This window comes from Amblyomma maculatum, chromosome 9 (assembly GCF_055883805.1).
Source record: "Amblyomma maculatum isolate TAMU_Amacu chromosome 9, ASM5588380v1, whole genome shotgun sequence".
Taxonomy (NCBI): domain Eukaryota; kingdom Metazoa; phylum Arthropoda; class Arachnida; order Ixodida; family Ixodidae; genus Amblyomma; species Amblyomma maculatum.
The window spans coordinates 10482909-10504208 of NC_139352.1; the positions used below are offsets into that span (position 1 = coordinate 10482909).

The 21300-nt window shown below is 44.5% G+C and overlaps 1 protein-coding gene across 1 annotated transcript; it reads left to right on the top strand.

Annotated features, from left to right (window-relative positions):
• Positions 1-302: 302 nt before the first annotated feature.
• On the top strand, positions 303-19345 carry LOC146178256 (uncharacterized). Its single transcript, XM_084579663.1, has 4 exons — positions 303-384; positions 1596-1712; positions 17258-17477; positions 19174-19345. The coding sequence occupies exons 1-4, from the start codon at positions 303-305 to the stop codon at positions 19343-19345; spliced, it is 591 nt and encodes a 196-aa protein (XP_084435789.1).
• Positions 19346-21300: the final 1955 nt, after the last annotated feature.

Sequence of the window (21300 nt, forward strand, 5' to 3'; positions counted from 1 at the left end):
CAAGTAAAAAACTTGCACGCACCCCTCGCATCAAATAAGGAAATAATTACGTTAGGAACTGCTCGGTGAAAATATCGCTCGTGCCACGAGGAAATGTTTTCGTCGGTCCTAAACTGGACGAGTCTAAAAACCTTGGCGATATTGAATTAGGGCTGCTGGCGATGCGCACTGCTCTTGACGCTGCCGGGTTTTCTGATTTGCCTTCGTCTGTCGTCGGTTGTGGCCCCCCGGCTGCCAGTCTTACTGACGTCACCTCTCTCACGTGACACCTCTCACCACGCAGGGCGCCTGCCGCCTCTGGAATGGGTGCGTATCTGCCCATAGCTGGAGCAGCACTCGTCGGGGCCGCAGTGATCGGCGCCGTCTTGCTGCTCTCGTTACACGGTGCGTGTCTTCTCAGAAAATGCCATCGAGCCGCTCAGCTGAATTCATTCTTTATACACTTACTATCCGTGAGACCGACCCACCGTCAGAACCTTTTACATAGATGTCCGCTGAAGCTTGCACTGACAAGTCCGGAGAGACAAGTCGCTTCCGAGCGGGAAATCGAATCATTGAAATTCCGCTTGAAAGACGGATATGTTACATTTCTCCTACAGCTGGACATGTAGTGAAGTGCTGTGCTCTCATTATTCTTCCTCGCCAGACGCTCATTAAGAGGCGGTCTTCTGCTCAGTGAACTCTCAGCGGTGAGATTGAAGAGGATATAACACTGTTTGTGTCCCCCTTATTACCCATCTTAGCTTTGGTCAAGTGCGCGTCTCCTGCAGACCGCATAGAATCACAGCTTTTAGAAACACTGTATGGAGATAGCGAAAAAATAACCGGCGTTTTTCGTCGTGCCTAATTACCCCTAATTACCCCTAAATACCTATATAGCTCAGTGCAAGGTACTGAACCGGATTTCTTGCTATACACACAAAGATACAGTGAGCGTGACATCAGGCTATGAACAAGATGTCATGAAGACCTACAATTGGGCAACTGCTTAACTAGCCCATTCTTTAATATCCTGCTGAAGTGATGATATTTTCAAAAGGTGGCCTGTCCGACAACCGACCAGACGGCTAGCGTTTAAACACCGCTGACATAAAATAGTTGTTACACGCCTTTAGCTGGACTTCTCTACAAAGCAGGCCGTATAAAACTGATAACGGCCTTGATAAAGTGCCAAAGCTACTCGGCTAAACCTTCAAAAAATTCCTGCACTAAAGCAGTAAAAGTTAATGTAGAACAGATTTTACTGTCTCGCGTGAGAAAGGACGAGTCCCTTCTCACCCCTTCGGGCTGTCACAGGTTCTGGATTGCCCTGAATACGCGGCTCTGCGTCTGGAAAGGGAACTAGGACTGTTCGGCAACACTAATAAGATAATGTTTACGTAGGATGTGCTAACGCTGGATTACCACAATGCAAAGTGTTGGCCGCATAAATGCTGTGAATGAAACAGAGCTGAATAAACAATAGAAGTTTGTTCGGATTCAAAGCGCTTAATCCACACACCGCGTAAACATGTGGATTGCAAGGGGAGTCAGCTGATGACGGTGGCTGTTTTTGAATTAACTGTCCAAGTCTTCTGGTCTGCCTCGCATTGCAGGATCCACCACGTCCGCCGAAAGGCTGAAGTCTGAGGACCAAGCAAGCGGTGGTGGAGAGGCTCCGGCCGCGACCACAGTCGCAGCGACCACTGTCGCCCTACCTTTACCCTCGATAGGTGAGCTTGAAACAGCGACTCTGTACGGTGAAAGACGGCGAATCTGCTTCCCTGGACTCACCTGTCGTAGAACCGCTAACAGGCCCTGGTGGAAAATTGGCTTTATCCAGGCGATTTTCACACGTAGTGTCTTAACACCACGATGCAAAAATACTTTCAAGAACTTTTCAACACCAGAGTTAAGCCATCTCAGTAAATACCTTTTAAGACGCCTCTCTTAAACAAGTCATCTACGAGTAGGTTTCTCTCATCCGCCAAGGCTAAAAGCTTCTCCGGACGAATTCCTCTTCACCTGCTTTTTAGATGGAGGCGCAGAGTGCACTAGACGGTTGTATTTGTTTCCCGCCTCTCCAGGGACGTTCTTAAAGCGGTGACTTTAAATTTGTCGTCACACTAAAACACCGCCGGCGGATGTTACAAAATTTCACGATTGGTCGAAAATTATCATCATGTAGATGCAACGGCGACGCGGCCGGCTGCTCGCGATAAACGGGGACGTACTATGAACCACTGCGACTTCTCAGCAGCAAGACAGTAGCAGCAAAGCGGCTTCTTGCGTCTGCAAACGATGAGCAGAGAGGGGCTGTTTTGCAATCGGAACTGCCTCAGCACGACGGCAGGTACATCTGGGAGCTCGATTGAGACTAAGGCAGAGCCACGCAAACTCCGGAGATGGGCAAGGAAGCATGCTGAGGTGGAAAGAGTCTCCACCGGTGCGATGCGTCGGCGAGCTCGTCACAGATTAAACCACAGAGAGAGAGAGAGAGAGAGAGAGAGAGAGAGAGATATATTTTAATGGCAACAGGAGATGTCTGCCTGGTGGTAAGCCTAGCATGCTACTCCTGATGAGGGTTGAGGGTGACAGAGTGTGGGAGGGGAAGGGGAAATAAATGAGAAAAAAAGAGAATCGGTGTCGCACACTTTCCCACGCACATAATCACACACAGATGAGTTTTAAAGGGTATTGATCAACCCTGTGTCCTTAAGAGATTTAACTTTCACACGCACATAATCACACACAGATGAGTTTTAAAGGGTATTAATTAACCCTGTGTCCTTCAGAAAAGTTAGTAAGGCCTTGGTAGCTCGCGCGGCAGACGATCCGTCGCACCACAGAGCGATTGCTCTAATGCTAGCGTTATTCTTCACACGAATGCTTAAGAAACCGGTCTAATCTTATTTTGAACATTTCTTTTTCGGCGTCGCGGTGTGGGTGTAACCAGATTAGTAGTGGTGGAGAACGAGGACACGCAAAAGCGCTAGGAAAAATAAAAAAAAAATAACGAAACGAATTAGGCGAGTAGCAAAAGGAAGGCGGAGTAATACCTATAACACACGGACACCTAAATAGACCCAAGCAAAGAAATAAATTATTTTCTCCGTTTTCATATAAAATTACCAGCGCAAAGAAAAAAAATCAAAGGGCAACTACAGCAGACAAGCGCCTCGTCCATTATTCGCCCATAAATCGGAATGGATGCCGAGGAAATTCTCTTCGTTGTGATGTCACAGCAAAACCCTCTGCACCAGCGTGAAGGATGAGGAGATTGATTTGATTTGTATTTTCGTCGCCTTGAAGGGCGTACATAGTACCGGTAATGTGCATACTATTCTAGCGCTCTGCATCACGTTCCCATGTACAGCCTCGTCCACTTCTAGCTATAACACGGTCACTGCTTTCAAAGCGTCATTGCGTCCGACTCGGCGAAGCAATATAGCTTAGTGGCAGGCCATGTGAAGCAACACGCCCGGGTCCTTCTGTGCTCGAATCACTTAGCATCGATATATGCCTACGTCGGGCGCAATGTTGCTTTGAAAGCAGTGACCGTGTTATAGCTAGAAGTGGATGACCCTGTACGTACTGTGCTTATTTATTCGAAATCTTCAAAAATATGTAGGAGCGTTTTGAGAGGATACTCAAGGAAAATAGAAATCAGTCTAAATTTATCCACTGCTACTTTCTAGTGGCAAAGAGGCTGCTTTGTAAAAACCAAAATAAAGAGGTAATGAGTAAGAAAATGGCGAAAAATGAATTACAAGTACCGCCACTGTCGGATGATTTACATAGGCAATCTCAAGATGCCACAAGTTACCAGTTGTTCAGCCTACTTGCCAAATTTGCGCCTATGGGATAATATAATATTTTTCTATCTTAGTTTATAGCTTCTCTAGCTCACTGTGTCATTATCCTCCTCATTGCTAGTTTGCTTAAATGTGCTCAAACTATCGGGTCTTTACCTTCACGACTGATCCAGAGAAATTTGTAACGTACCGCGGTTTCCTTAGCATTCTAGCATCCTAATACCTTGTGCTTCAGGGCATGTCAAATAGTACAAAAAGATAAGTAAAAAACTTAAAAGGCCAGAAACAAGTGCAACTTCGCTCGCAATACTATTCCTTATAGAAATCGAAACCGAATACTTAAAATCCCTCTGCTTGGTTTGCTCCGCCTCCCTGCATCTTTTATTTCTCTTTTCGTCAAGCCAAAGATGGAAATAACAAACAAACAATACAAAAGGTCTTGTTCTTCGTCCCGTATGAACGTAAGCCTCCTGGGAGCACCTTGACAAAAACATTCTTTCCACGCGAATAGGAAAATAGTGGCAACGCCTGCACCAGAGGGGTATATCTCTCAACGTTTCCAGATTTGCCAACGTGTCGGCATAACGACCACCTAAATTAAAACCGAAGCCAAATATATGTGCCCCTGGAAAAGGTGCTACTATTAATGAGCAGTGAAGATTTCGAAACCAGAAGATGACACGCGAGTGTCGCCGCCACCGGTATGTTTTGGCAAGGAAACTTTGCTGGAAACATGATACGCGCCGATCTCTGAGACCACGTAGCACTGCCATCCACCAAAAACGGGGATCACAGAGTCCTTTTTGGCGTTACGATTACGTTGAGAGGTGAGAAACGCTTTAATGCGGTAGGGTTAAGGACCCCGTGTCGCAAAAAAGCCATGTGTCGGCGTTGTGTTTGCAACGCGAATACCAAAAGAAAGTAAAGGAACAATAAAATTTTGCGGAAACCTGCGGAGTCGAATACGACCTTCCGCAGTGCGATGCGAGCACGCAACAACTCCGCAACAGAACCTTTTTGTTTTTATTTATTGCCAGTTCTGAACAAATCCAAAAGAACGCACAGGAAAAGCATTCACATGCCGCCTACTGACAACTAATGTAGGCTTCGTTTCATTAAAATTCTCAAAGCATTGTCAACGGTTCCAGCCGTGGAATCCATTCTGGTGTACAGGGTCATCCTGGAACTTTTAGCTGTAACACGGCCACTACTTTAAAATCAACAATTGCATTCGACGCAGGCGCTTATCAAAGCAAAAGGATACAAGCCGAAAGGGACCCCGAGGTGGTGGTTCGCATGGCTTCTCGCTTAGCTTTATTGCGCGTCCAGGTTGAATGTAATGGTGCTTTGAAAGCCGTGACCGTGTTATAGCTAGACGTGGACGAGGCTACATCACTGCATTTTCAGTTCCTCTGTACGCACTCCCGAAAATAAATGCGCGCAGACCATACATCTGGGTCGCAGTAATAACCACCCATTCTCGACCACAATATACAATGGAAACTAATCAGCATGGTGTGGTCAATAGGTGCTCTATCCTCGTTTTCAGTGGGCAGATACTTTACGCCATATGGGTCAATAGATAAATCTTTTTTGATAGTCCTTTGTAGGACATCCCAAAAATAAACTGCCTCCAAACAATGGATAAATACGTGGTATATGGTTTCAGGCAGCTTTCAGATGAGACAGTGTGAACGCCATGGAACTAGAAAGTTCCTGTGTGCAGCTTAAAGAAGAAGGTCTTTGCTGCAGGCTGTAATTTTATTCTTTTAACTCTCTTTAGTATATCATCTCCTGGGCCTCCACCGTACAAGAATTAGTAATCAGTTTCTTTCTAATGACATAGTTGACAGTCATAATGCAATACATACGTTAGGACCACGTTCATTTGGAGTGAAGCAATGCACTGAATTACGACTGTCAGCTAATGTTTATGTGCCTCATTATGTCATTAGAAATAAACTAATTACGGAAGTAATAGTTAAGCGAATAGCAAAGACCCTTTCCGCTTTGCTTACCTGCGATGCTAGCTCACTGGAATATTTATTTGATCATATGGCCTAACCTAACCTAATCTAACCTGACCTAACCTAACCTAAATGCAGCCGGAAATTTCGGTCGCGCAGTTGCGAGTTCCTGTGCGGACACCATGCGGAAGCAAGGCCCGGTCTAAGCGAAAACTCCCGCGTTGAGTACGAAACGTGCATGAACAGCTTGAATATCAACAACGCGCGAAGAGGTTACACAAACACAGCCGACACAAAAAAAAAAAAATTGCATCAACAGAATACAGGGTTAGGCTTCCTTCGCCGAAAACCGAGATTTAAACAAATAATCCAAGCAAAAAATCCAAAAAAGAAAAATAATATACAGGAATCGCGGCCACTACCCAGGAACGCAGACAGAGCGCAATTACAGTAAGAGACGCTGTTCTCATGGACTTTTGAAGTAAAGGTATACGATGTCATTTTTCTCCGAACAGTCATTTCAGCACTTCCACGACTTTGAATGGAGGGCCGGAAATGAAATGTTGTACTTATCAGTTTGACTTTCTCAGCAATGAACTAGCCTTCTACTGGCTGATAAACACATTTGAAGAACCAGAAGCCACATAACCGATTTTGTCTAATTAAACCCTACGGATTGATGTTCATGGAATTTTTTTTTTTTCATTCTTAAAAAGCTTTACTTCTGCGATTCTGTTTATTTTTTTAGGCGTTTTGTTATAGTAGGTTCACCTGACTGCTTCGCTTTGGAACGTCCTCCTGTATCTATTCAACCAACAATAATTTTTGTAATACGTTTCTGAAACCTACAAACGTCCGGTATCGGAGAACAGAGATGTCGTCCCAATTTTAGGATTTATTCTTTCGCTCGAATGCGGAGCCCTGTCATCGCGTGTTAAAGAAGAGAACTTTGCTGTTATGTAAAGCTGTCCCTCGCGATGGAACATAGTTCCCTTGAGACGCAATTAAGAACTGTAATATATTTCCTTCCGATTTCCAGCTACCCCGCCTCCTCCAATGAGTAAGTATACATATATTATTTAGAGCACATTTATTTATTTAACCGAGGGATTGAAGCGCGTGTTATTCTCTGAAATATCTGAAAAGCAGCGTATGAAAGAGTACTGAACCAGGTTTGAGGGGGTACCTTCAGTTCGCAAGCCGCGCCAATGTTTCGACAAGCGCGATCATCACTGGCAGGTGTTTAAATAGGCTTCTGCTTCCGAAAGCCTCTAATCTACTCAGAGCCTCCAGCACATGGTTTCCGATTCAGAGCGCAGCAAACGCTAATTCATCATCTTCTCATTGTAGTGTTTCCTGCTGCAACCGCTTTTTATTTTCTTTTTCCGGTCACGGTACCACCGGTTCCAGGCTGCAAAATACATGTACCGAAGCAATATTCTTTCACTCCTTTCCCTACTTCTTTCTCCCCCACCCTCCTCCCTCTCCTCGTTTCTGACTTTTCTTCTTTGGAAGCAATAGCGTGCTTAAACCCCTACCAGTGATGATCGCTCTGCCCACAGGAAGACAAGTCCACTTGTCGAAAAGTTGGCTCGGCTTGCGAACTGAGGCTACCTTCAGCGCTCTTTCATACTGCGTAGCCACTTTCTTTCTCCTGTTCTGCCCTGAAAAACAGCGTCTTATTCGAGATACATTTAGGCACTCAGCAAATAGTAAGTCAAATTTAAATGAGTGGCAGGAAGCGGAAGTCATGAACAAAACTCAGCGGGTTGAATCCGATATTGTGTGTACGTTCAAGCGCCACCCTTCTACTTGGCGGGAACAAATGCCAATGCCAGATATATCGCTTGTGCGGTTGAAATGCTGATATCACCGCTGAATGAATTAGAACAAAGTGCCAGCTCTCGCGCGCTTTGTGTGTGTGTGTGTGTGTGTGTGTGTGTGTGTGTGTGTGTGTGTGTGTGTGTGTGTGTGTGTGTGTGTGTGTGTGTGTGTGTGTGTGTGTGTGTGTGTGTGTGTGTGTGTGTGTGTGTGTGTGCGCGTGTGTGTGTGTGTGTGTGTGTGTGTGTGTGTGTGTGTGTGTGTGTGTGTGTGTGTGTGTGTGTGTGTGTGTGTGTGTGTGTGTGTGTGTGTGTGTGTGTGTGTGTGTGTGTGTGTGTGTGTGTGTGTGTGTGTGTGTGTGTGTGTGTGTGTGTGTGTGTGTGTGTGTGTGTGTGTGTGTGTGTGTGTGAGGGAGAGAGAGGACTCAGAACCGTTATCTTGCCATTGCACAGAGGCCGGCTTAATCAACCGTGGAACTTAATTATATGCGCAAAATTGAGAAACCGTTTGTGCACGTTCAAATACATCAGACATAAATCTTGAGGATTGTTCATTCGAACTATCTCCAGTGGGCACTTTTTTTTGTCTGCCTGTGATAGATAACAGGACCTCGATATTACACCCTCTACGCTTGACTCGTGAAAAGGTAACACTTGGGCCGCACCTACATGAGTGCAAGTATGTCAAGACACGTAAACTTTGAAGCTACTTGATCGCTTCATTATACAGGCACTAGAGAGCACTCATTATTTTTCTCTCATGCATAACTTTCTCATGATTAAATTGACGAATGCAGGGAGTCAAATTAGTTCAGTTGAATTTTTGTAAAGGGTACAGAGTGCTGGAATGGTTACCTGGGAAAAAAAGCTGCTTAACGCTCTCACTGTCACAGAACACCAGATGTGAAGCAGCCGTTGTTTGAAGCACTGTAATTAAAGAAGCAACTATAATAATGCACTTCGTTTAAGAAACAGCAAAATATCTCTACTCATAAAAACAGGTTTCTAAATACCGAGATACAGCTATAAGCCACTACAAACTCTAACAAGACTTGCAAAATCACTGCGAGGACGTGTGTGCAGGGAATGCTCTGGCATGACCACGTGTTCTGTGCGCACTTTCTTATACGTAATACAACAATAAGCCACTGCTCTTTGTTATCCAGGTGAGTTCCTATATGATTTGTGCGGGAGGACGTTGGCTGTAACAGAAGGAAAAGTGCTACCATCAAGCGCTAGCTGTCACGAATCGGAGGCGCTGAGTGGTTGGAATTGTTGGTCCCAAGCGCTATTTATTTCTGCATTATTATCTCTATGACTCTTTTCAACCACTCAACTGCTGTTCTGATACCATTTCAGTGCCGGTGCCAACAACAACGAAAAAGAAAGGTGAGTATGCCTCTCACAGTGCTTTACACACCTGCGGACATAAAACGGATGACGAACGTTGATTCCCTTTTCGAAAGGTGGCCGTGGCTTCTACATTAATCTAAACTGGAATTTTCAAACAACTCGTAAAATAGTTCTAGTCAGAAATATTTTCTAAGTACTTCGACTGGCTTATTTGGCCAGTCGAAGTCATTTTGGTCCGACGATGGCACCAAGGTCACCACTCGCCCGGGCTTGCCAGGGACACCGCGGTGGTCTTAGCTGGCTTGCCAAAACCGACGCACGTGTCCCTTGACGTAGCCGACGAGTTTGCGGTTGTATGAGAAATCCGCTTTCCACATGAGCGAATCGTAACCAAAGACCCACACATCCGCCGAGGCCGCTGAACGCTGCCGAGTAATAGCGTGTCAAACCCTGAAACTTCAATTTGCTGTTATCATCTCCTTTCAGCCAGCGTTGAAGGGCGCGAAACAGCTGTTAGCCAAAGAATATTTCCCCACTCATTGATTTAGTAACTCGCCTCCTCGCTGGCTAACTTACTCCTTCAGTCATTCAATTCTGAAGACGTAACAAGACTGGACGCGAGTTGACATCATAGCTTATATATCGAGAAAAGACGATGGTCACTTAATGATCACAACAGATAAGCGACGCTCGTGCACGGTAACGGGGTGCATTCCAAGTAAAGGCAAACATGGCATGCAAGTGGCCGAAAATCTTATAGGCGGATGAGGCTCGCACATGTGCAGGTGTGGCTGTAGTCGCGGTTGGCACACGGCACGGATCACAATGGCAATTAATGACAGAGCTGCGAGTGTTGTGTCACGGAAATAATACCCCGAAAGAAGCTGATTCTGAAGTTAGGCACCAGGTAAAAAAGGAATAGTGCTCTTGACAGCCTGGATAGATTATTCTATAAGCACTTATCATTTCCTGAGTGTTTGAGCCCTTTGTCCAAATTACCCTCCTTTCCTGCCGATAAGGTCGTCGGCATTCGCCCTGAAACAGAGGTAATGTGACTGGCCGTGACAATGACCTTAGTATTTATTTTTACCTAATCTAAGGAGTTAAGTTTTAACCTCTAATGAGTTACCTCACGATGACCATCGAAAATCGCGCCGCTTCGTCTTATAAGACGCATCATTAGGACAAGCTTTTCAGCTAGCAGCGCACCACGAACATTTTGTGTGACGGTGCATGGAGCATACACAGTAGCTAAATAAAGAAACCAAGCTGTTCCTTAGCGTCAAATTATTAGATGGTTCTGTCGGGGTTTTTAAAGTCGTGAAATATTCACCTTTTTTTGCGTATTTTTGCCGAGGTTCCTTTTTCTTTCTCAAACTTTTTCTTGAAAGCTCGGTGCCGCACTTTTACAGCAACAAAGAAAAAGACCAAAGCTACATCAAGTAAGTCTATCAGTGCCAAGACGCCATCCCTGCCTGCCAGTTTTTCGGTGTTGTAGTAACGTCCTCTTATTATCAAAAAAGAAGACGAGCAGAGAAAAAGAGCATGATGTGGACGTGACAGAGATAAACAAAACGTTACAGTTCACTGCGAGGGAAAGAGGTGGCGGGGTAGTCAATGCAAAGAGGTCACAGCAGCCCCGGATAGTACGGTGAACTACTTTTACCGTTAAACGGTACACGACCGCGAAGTTCTGCAAACCGAGCGGAAGATGGCCAGATGTGTACCGTAGACGTGTCACCAGGGGGTTCACCACTCATTTCGTGGCTTGCACTCAACTCCATTGCAAGCCCTGCATACTAATGAAGTTGCATCCGAACATTTACTTCAATGATTCAGTGTTTTTTCCCAGTCTTTGGACTGGCATGATGTTTGCTCTGAAACAACTCCCATAAGTTAGTTCAAAGTTTAGTTGAAACCCTCGAGGCGAAGTAAATTTATGCTAAGGGAGCGATTGCTCATTGGCATCTATCCAAAAACAATTGTAAGGCTAGAAAGAAAAGCTATATAGCTTTCTCAAGAACTCAATAGTTAAAAAAAAATTAGTAATAAAAAAATTTGTTGTAATGGAGATTATTGATTAGCATCACCCCCGGCTCTTAGATGGTGCAATGAGTAATCGCTCCCTTATTTGCAACTCCAATAAGCGCCTAAGAGGTCCCATCGCAATCTTAGGCCACCCTACCTCTTGTCTACTGAGGACACGGCAGGGGTGGTAGTCGCACATTTGAATTTTATTCTGTATTTTTTTTATATCCGTGGGAATCACTGGCATTATTATTTATTGCAACGCTAGGCCATATACCTTCCCCTTCGCAAGACGGACAAAACGCACCAGGCTAGATTCCCCGTTTAGTAAGGCTGAAAAAGAAATTACATAAATAGCAACTGATATCGCTTGAGGACCATTTATCTCTAAACCATTCCAAAATTATACTTGATTCGGCAGCGTACAACAGCGTTTTCATCTGCATTATCGCTCTGTGCCCGAATATCAATCAACTCAATAGCTAACGTGCTAGGATCCCGTAATGCGTATGCTACGGGCCATGTACAGAACTCTGGGCCGCCATTGTGCTCATAATTAAAGCAAAGGGGCGGCCAACCTATTACAAAGATCACTTTAGCCTATGGTGGAGCATCCTTTGTAATTCGATGCAGGCTGACGGTGCTGAACTTGGCAATAGGCAATAGCGAGTTATAGGTTTACGGGATCGAGTTGTACAACTGGACAGCGTTGTCGCAGTAGTGAGATGAAAATTGGGCAGGAACTGCAGGGGTTGGATTTAACTATTCTTTATCTATTTGGAATAAAAAAATTTTCTTCTCATGTTCCTTTCTAAAGCGAAGATTGCGAATAAACGAGTTGAAGCCTGCTATTATGTAACGTCCATGGGTTCGAATGCCCATTTGTACGTCTGCGTAGATCAGCTGACAGTCATCAGCACGTTATCCACATCTAGATCTTCCAATTCTAGCTCTCCGTCGTCTTTGTTTATTTTACATTTAATGTGTCTGACCAGCAGATCAGCGTTACAATTTCCCATTAAGGCATACAAGTTAGACATAAGCTTCCGATGCGCGCAGTATTTTCACCAGCTGCAACAACAGGTACTTGTTTAGTTCAGCTGGAAATACAAGCACTACATTAACATCCAACCTGAAGCACAACAGTAGCCGGATCTTCTACATGAGGTCGCTCGTAATTAAAGATATTAATAAGGTTTCTTTTTTTACTTCTTCAGCCGAGGCAACTACGACTGTGGAAACGACAACCAAGGAAGGTAAGGATACAGTGAGCCTTTTGTGTTCCTGTTTTATTGGAAAGAAAACGACAACCTTGACGAGGAGTTTGTCTTGCTTAAGGCCATAGCTCAATGTTTACTGCTATTAATAAAAAACCTTGAGGAGAAAGAAAACGTTTATGGGGCATTGGATTCATACATGGGATTCAAGAGAACCGAACATTAAGGGGACATATACTGTGCCATGGACAGTGGCATCAAGGTCCTGACGGTGTAGAAGAAATTGCTAAGCTGCAATGAACGATGTCGTGAAGGTTTGACGAGATGCAACTGCAATGCCGCATGGCGACACAAGCAACGCTTACATTTAATAAAGCGACGGCGTTAAAGACCCTGTTTGGCGGAAGACCTGGAATCGGCGTGACTGCAAAAATTTTGATTGGCCGAGAGCGATCGTGACGTAACTACGGCGTCACACACAATGATGTCACTTAAAAAAAGAAAAATGAAGCATGACTAACTGAGCAGTGGAATGACCCTTGGATCACGATTCAGCCACGCTGGCCCTGCGTCAGTATCCAGTAGCCGGACACTGCAAGATGGCAACACTTCGTTAAAATTAAAACCACCAAGCAGCACTACTGCCTAGTTACGCTATTTATGAGTTTTATTAGCCCTACTAATAATAAACAATAAGTAGCAAATAGTTAAGTCCGTTACTTAGGAACATTGCATAATCTCCATACAGCAATGCTGTTTCATCAACTAGAATGGATACTTAAGTGTTCCTTAAGGTTTTCTTACATATGCAGAAAGGGCGCTACCATGCCGTAGCCGTTATTACCCCAAATGACATATAATTTTTTGTCGCCCAACGTGGTCATGGTTATGCTACCACAAGTGACAGCTACGATCAGCTGTTGTCACGGCTAACGTTCCAGATCGTATCTAATGTCCCAATGCTTCCGTACGGCAACGATAGTATCTGAGCTTAAGAGGTCAAGATTAACACCTGTATGCGCTTTTTTTTCAGCAGACACGACAGTTATGGTGACAACAGTGACTACGCCACGTAAGACTGCTTTATCTTTCTGTTTAGGTTTGACGTGCGCACTTATAGCGAAAAATGTTCGCATTTATCACTCCGAGATTGACTCTGAGTTAAATCACACTGAATAATAGGTATAGAGGAAAGCCCGGGAAATGCTTATTTCATTCAGCGGAGCAGGTGTGCATATAAGGCGGGAAGATCCGATAATGGTAGTCTGAAATGCGGACTGTACGCCCACGACACACGACACACTGGCGAGGCAACGAGGCAGAAAACTACAGTGGACACTTGGTGTCGTCTTGACATACATTTCCCGTGGCGCTGACAAACGCCTGTCCTGTACCGAGTCAAATGGGATCAGGACATCTCACTTACTAAGAGTGGGACTTTAGTGGGGGGCAGGTTGACACCAGCACTAGCGTCTTGCTCCACGTTGCTCTCATGATCTTTATTCGCTGCCAAACACGAGATGGCTGTTCGATTTTATTTTCAGGGTGCTTTGTGCAGACCCTCAAGACTTAATGTCATCAGCGTGGAGCGTACAGAGCATAATTTATTGATTATAACTGCACGCTGAGGTTGCCACATTAGTGAGTGGCTTCGTTAGCACCACGATTGCTAAAATATCGATCCTTTACCCGGTGTTTACTATTTATGTGATTTGGATGTATGTAAAAATATAGCAATAGTGTTGCTTTTCACGCGGTACCGTAAATGAACGTCCCGATGTCCAGAAAATGCAGAATCAGAGTTGTGAGCGAAAAATCAGCGGGCGTGACACTGGCTGTAGCTAGTAGGTTAAGCGAACGTGGCTGTCGGCTGTCGTGACGTCACTAGAGCACACGGCATGCAAGGAGAGTTTCCAACTCGGAATTCTTCATTCAGACATTCAGGTGGGAGGCGATGGCAGTCTAACCTTCTCGATCCTTCGTTCGTGCGGTCTCACTTTCATCTCATTTCATTGTTAGTCCTAAAGACCCCTTTTCAGGGGCATATTACGTAAGGGGTGGGTGCACGTTTTTAGGGTGAAACAGAAAATTGTCATATGTTATGATGATACTAAATAGCTGTAAGCTTTGCGCCAGGTACAGGTGGTTGTTACAATTTTATCGGGAAGGGCATTCCATTCCGCGGCGGTACGAGATAGAAAAAAGTTGCAAAGGTCATGGTTTGCGCACTTGGACGGCTGATCTATAGTTGATGGAAAGTGCGGTGAAAGTGCGGTGATATATGTATGCCGGCAGGACCACACATGGTGCAATTCGTAGATGGTTGTAAAAAAACTTGTGAAATAATGAAAGACTAGATATGCGGTGGCGTTGCTCCAGCGGCTGTAATCTGGAAAGTGGTTTCAGATATGCTACACTTGTGCTGGGATGGTATTATGAGCGAATAAATCTAGCGGCACGGTTCTGAAAACGTTCAAGAGAAGCTATAAGCCAAATGGGGGATGCATATTTTCATGACTTCGCAAGTGATTCGTAGGCTAATACTTGATGTGCGCGGATGCATCGCGAAGTTGACGTCTCAAAAGAACAAGAGATTTGTTGGCTGAAGAGATGACCTCAGTTACATGCGTTTGCCAGGACAGATCAGCGCACAAGGTTACGCCTAAATATTTGTACGATTGCACGGGTAACACGGGAACGGAGGTAATGTGATAGACACTAGCGGGTTACGGCGGCGATGAAAAGAGAGTACATTGTACTCGTGAGGGTTGAGCTCCATTAGGCAAATTTTGCACCAATCCTGAATCTTTTTAAGGTCGTTTTCGAGGAATATTTGATCAGGGGTGTTATTAATTGCGAGAAAGAACAAAATCCTCTGTAAACGTAGATTTTACAGGACGCATGCAGGAGTAAATTGTTTTTTGTATATTAAAAACAGAAAGTGACCTACCTTAATGATGCCAGATGCTACAGGAAAGGGGCTGAAGCTGTGTTCATTTGCAAAGACGCACTGAGTGCGTTTTTTTTTTCTTTTTTTTAGTCGATATTTATTGCCTCAGGGCATCAGTAGGATATGAGATGCAGGATGAATGAATAATTAAATGAATGGAAAAAACTTGGCTGATTTTATGAAGTCCAGAAGTGAGCGATGATGAGGTCCCTGCGTCCAAGTGACGTATGAGGCAGGATTGGTTGCTGAAAGGCCAGCTATGCTCAGGTGCCGAATCCGTGTTGGTTTGAGTGCGGTTAGTTAGAAATTTTTTTAATGCATTTAACAACAGTAGGATCGATGTTAAGGTGAGATAATCTGTATAACGCGGGTACTTTTTCGAAACATTTTTTTTTATTCCAGAAATATAGCGTCTGTTTGTAGGCTAAGGTCTGGGTTAGCATGCAAGTTATGAATAAACAGCGCTAGTTGAGTATCGCAACAATAGCCTTTCCGGAACCCGTACTGTGCAGGATAGAAAAAATTATTTGAATCCAAAAAGGCAATGATATGGGAGAATATGACGTGTTCTATGATCTTGCAAGGCACATTTGTTAAAGAAATGGGGCGACAATTTAATGGAGAATCGATGTTACCGGATCTGAAGACTGCACTGACCTTTCCATCTTTCCAGTCACGAAGAAGTTGGCCTGTAGAGAGTGCCTGCTGGAATAGCAAGCACAGATATGTGGCACTGGGGTTTTACTATTCTAAAAAAATTTGGTGTCGATATTATTTAAACCAGGTGATGATGAAAGTTTGGATGTAAAGCACTAGTAGGATCCAAAGTGAGAGCTTAAGCTATAATAAATTGTGTTCAGAAAATGTACATAGTATAATCGTAAATAATTTTTTAAGTGTGTAGCAGTGGAGGCTGTGTTCATCACGTTATCTATGCACCGGAACCGTTTTCCCACCTTCCAATTGTGTGGCAGCGTGATATTCTTTAACGACTGCGAAAAAACAGTGCGGTCGCTAACATAAATTCACAAATGCAGAGGACGTATAAGAAAACTGAACCTCAAGGATGGAGAGATTTTATAGGATAGGCAGATGACTAAGGTGAAACGCTTATTCACGAGGCAGTGCCTTGACAAGAGAGGACGTGAGAAAATACTAAAACCAACCGTATCTAGCAATCCTAGAGTGTGTGCTGGGCGACATACTTTGTGTTTTATCCTTTGTGTTTGCCGCGAAGAAATTGGTTGTAATAGGCTCCGCACAATTAGACTACGTACAACACAGTCGACGAACACTACATTTGCAACATACGCGCCGTGAAAACGTGTAACTATGCGGTGTAGGCGCCTACAGCTTACTGGGAATTCTAGCTGTACTGCAAATCTGTCTCCAGTATGGGCGATATATCTACTTGATTTACATTCTTGATGCTTCCAACGCGTCACTACGCCGACGTCTCCATTCAAATACTGCCCGCGTGAGCTGCGTGAGAGTTTGCCGATTTTTGACGCTATTAAAAGAGAGAATCAGAAAATTCCGTTTTTTATATTTTCAGCAACAACCACAACAAGTAAGTGTTTGTGGACCATATTCTCAAAGTGGTTTTTCTGAAATATTTCATATCTGATTAGTTTTCGCCACCCGAGCACACTGAGTAGTAAGATGGCTTTATGATGGCGTAGATCTGTCACACAATCTGCCCCCGTAGACCTTTCAGTAATATTAGGATTTCAGCTTTGTGCAAGAAGAGACACCTTGCAGTGCTCTACCTTTTTGTTACTTGCGTTAAATTACATTCAGTGTATAGGGCGGGCGGATAATATGTTGTACAAAAATGTTCGAAAGGGATGGCTGCTGCAGCTGCCGCATCGTACCGCTGCAGCACTGCATCATAATAACTATCTTCCCTTGAGCAGGCTTTTTTGTGCCTCTGGAAACGAATTTCGAATGGGTGTTGATCGTCAGTCCCCTAACTCAACTCTGAGAAAAAAGGCTCTCCCGTATCTGTCAATTTCGCTCGTTTTCTTCTGGAATCCTTGATCGACAATAAGCCGTTTTATACAGTTTTCACTGCTTTTTGTGCAACATTTCTTCTACTCGTTAACCTCTCTTCTTTTCTACTTCGCAGAGGCTCCCGTCATGAAATGGATGATGTGCGTCTACGGGACCGACATGGACCCTAAGCTCGTGTTTCCCGAAGACGGCCTCTGCGACTACAACTTCTACCAGGCGAAGGAAGACGAGGGTACTTTCCTCCAGGGGAACGGTACAGGCCCGTCCTTCCAAGCCTTCACGGCGGCGGCTGCTAAGGCCACGAAGACGGAGTATGGCGTCAGCTTGGACTACTTGTGAGTTTCGCGTGGCAATCACCACGTTTCGCTGGTCGCCCAAGTGCACGCCCGTCGTATCTTCGCTAACCGCCTTCACCTTCTCGAGGCGCCCGAGTCCCTCTTTGTGTTCAAGATAACGCTCAAACTATTGTTGTTGTTGTTGTTTTGTTTTTTTTTTGATAATCATGCCTGTCGCAGCATCACGAATCAAAATCTTCAGAAGGTTAAGGAATACTCGCGGAAGTTTGCGCATGGAAGTTACGCCGATGGGTTGGACCATCGGATATTGGAGGTTCCCTTTAATCTTTTTTTTTTTCTCATGATTGTCCGTGTTTGGAGATAGGTCGAATCCCCTGGAGTCAAAGTCGCGGTAGAACTGAAAGTGGTTTAATAAACAGCTCAAATGAGGCTTGAGTATGTGAAAACATAATTGAAATTTGAAATATGCTCCATGTGAAGAATTTTCTTGCTTGTATGATCAACGCAGTTTTGAATCGTAAAAAGGAACTAATTATGGACCTGCACTTAAGCGTGCGGTTCAAGCTGGTTCACGACGAAATTTTCAGAAAGAAGGACAATGCGTCGCGTTGCAGCTTTCATATAGCTATGAACTGGGAGAAAACACGACACCTTTCAGAGGTGGCCCCACAATCAGCATTGAGTTAAATGTTTTCTGCGATTTCCATAAGACGTAGAAGTAAACAATGGCTCGATACTTATCAGGTGTGATCTAAATACGTGATGCATACGAACTAAAAAATGGCGTGGTACTCCAAGAACCTTCTGATAGTTGACGCGTTTCGTGCATAAATTATTAAACATAACAGCCAATTGAGCGAAGGCGCGTAAACAGCCGCATTTACAGCTCACATCTTGGTGATATCTTAAAGCAAGGAAAGCGGACAGTAGCATTCTGAATGCGAGTAGACGCATGAAACAAACTATTTAGAACGCCTAAATACAAGCCTCAAGCTTCTTGCTTCTATAGATGGATTTTCTAAAATTTCAATGAGCTGATATGACGCACTTTCACAATTTAAACAAATCAGTTCACAATCGAAAAACGCCTTTTTGTAAGCAATTACTCGAACATGTACACAATGTACAGTTCGTTTGTCTTGTAAACAAAAATGCATATTTCTATACGAAACCTTACATGCGCATACTATCTCCCGTTTAACTATAAGGCGAAGGTATATGCTTCCTCCTTTTTTTGCAAAGCATGGAAGCCTTAGAGCGGAAAGCCGATTTCCGACCGCTAAGGGAAGTTCGCTTGCCTAGTGTGTGACGTCGGAGGTCACGTGACAGGGCGATAGTGCGCAGTTCGCATGCGGCAAAGAGATTGGTCACTGAGTGGGCGGCACGTGGTGTGACGCCGTGCATCACGTGATCGTTGAGGCTCGCGGTGGCAGCAACGTTACTAGAACAAGTTTGTTCTTGTAACGTTGGTGGCAGCTGCGTTGGCTCTGCAGTTCCTCAGCATGCGAGGTGGCGCTCGGCAGCTGTCTGAGCTCAAGGATGCCCGGACAGGCCAAGCTCTCCGTTGTCATGGAAACAGAAGCATATCCGTCACATTGTAAAAAGCGCTCGCTCAATAACAGTGGTACGGAGAATCTCTGCTGTTGCATTGTAAAACGCAATGAAAGATAATTGTCCATATAATGTTGCTTGCCCCAGCACTCATGTAAGACGGATTATACAATTTTTTTTGCAGCAACCAGCTGAAAACGATGCAAGTCGTAACCACACCTATTGCCGCGGCGACAATCGAAGACCTTTGGAAGAAGAAGATATACCACTGGGGATATCTCAACGTCGCGCATTACGGCCTCAAAACCCAGAACGTGACCGAACTGTACAACATACTTCGCGTACGTAGATTTTAATTACACCGCACTGGAATTTCTTCAGTGGTCGCCACTGCAACCCAGTTCTGTAGCCCGCACGGGAGGGAGCTAGTGCAAAGAGCGGATGAGATATGTTGTTGCCACATGCAAGATCTGGACGCTAAAAAATTATTCTTATTCAATGCAATTCCTACAGCCCTCAGGCCACAAGACCACCATATCGTTACAGGGAACACAGTGGATTAGAAACAACTGGGCATGGTAGTCTAGATATAGAAGAATATAGAAGTATCATTTAACGGGGTTGCATTTAGCGCGCTTGGAATAAATGATCGAGTTATAAATCATGGCAATCCCAGTACAAATAGTGTGCATCTTACGCCTAAAGAAGCACTATATCCCAGGTGGCACAAACCATTGACTCAATACTTACACTGTGTTGGCAATGGTCGGCCCAACGTAGGACCAGTGCATTGCCAACACACTTCAACATTGGGCCGGTGGTTTGTGCCGTCTGAGTGCATGCTGCTTTCAGGCAAAACTTGGGAAACTGCAGTTTCGTTTACTCAAAAGGAAATTATTGACTCAATTTTCACTCGGCTTGGCAGCAGCAGTCTTTGTCGCAGTGCTACGACGAAAAATAAAAATCCTCGTTTTCAGTTCCAGGCAGTCTCAATGGCACCAAAAGCGTTTTTTAATGAAAGCAGCACGTTGCTGATTACGTATGCGTATAGCAACAAAGTTTCTGAAAGCAGTGCGATGTCGTCGATGTCACAATAGCAGTGCTGCTTAGTTTTAAAAGGAGAGTTGCTTCCAATTTATTTGCCTGAGAATTAAATTTTTCTCGCAGGGCTCGTGCTCGCTACCCACTAACCAAACTCTCGATACGGGTTTTACGCAATCGAGCTTCTTTAAAGCATAAATCTCGCTTCGTTATTATTGAGGCGAAAAGTAAGCATGACACAATGAAGGTTAACAAACACTAAGTGGTTAAATTTAATGCGAGCCCTTCTCTTCACCGTCTCTGATAGCTCGCATGTAGACCCCGGTCGTTCCAGCCGCTTATACAATACCACATTAAACCGTAGAGTACCGCACCATACCATACTATTCAATGTGATACCATATCAATTCATACCATACAATACCGTTACATACCAGGCATGTCATACCATACCATACCATCCATACCATACTATGCTAGCATAAGATAACGTATTGTACCATATACCAAACCGGCAAGTACTCGCAGATTATGACTAGCAGCTTAACGGTATCGCTCAAGAGGAAAGTATACAAAAGTGGCGTCTTACCTGCGCTCACCTATGGGGCTGAAGCGTGGAGGCTAACGAAAAAGGTACTACTTAAGCTGGGGACAATGCAGGGAGCTATGGAACACAAAATGGTAGGTGTAACGTTAAGAGATAGGAAGCATGCGGAGTGGGCCAGAGAAATAACTCGAGTTAATGACATTCTAGTGGAAACCAAGAAGGAGAAATGGGCATAGGCAGGGCATGCAGTGCGAGTAGAGGATAATCGATGGTCGCGAAGGGTAACAAATTGGATTAAAATGGAAGGGAAGTGTAGCAGGGGGAAGCAGAAAGTTAGGTGGGTGAATCAGGTTATGAAATTCGCAGGGGTCAGGTGGATACAGCTAGCACAGAATCGGGTTTATTGGAGAAATATGGGAGAGGCCTTCTCCCTGCAGTAGGGATAATCAGGCTGATGATGATGACCATACGGCACTGTGTCAAACCATACCATACCATACCATACCATACCATACCATACCATACCATACCATACCATACCATACCATACCATACCATACCATACCATACCATACGAAACCACTCAGTGCCGTACCATTTTGTTTCATACCTACAATACCATGACATGTCATACCATGACGCTGGCATAGCATAGTACAGCATACCATACAATATACAATATTATATACCATACCATACCATCCAAGAAGAGGGCTTTGTCGG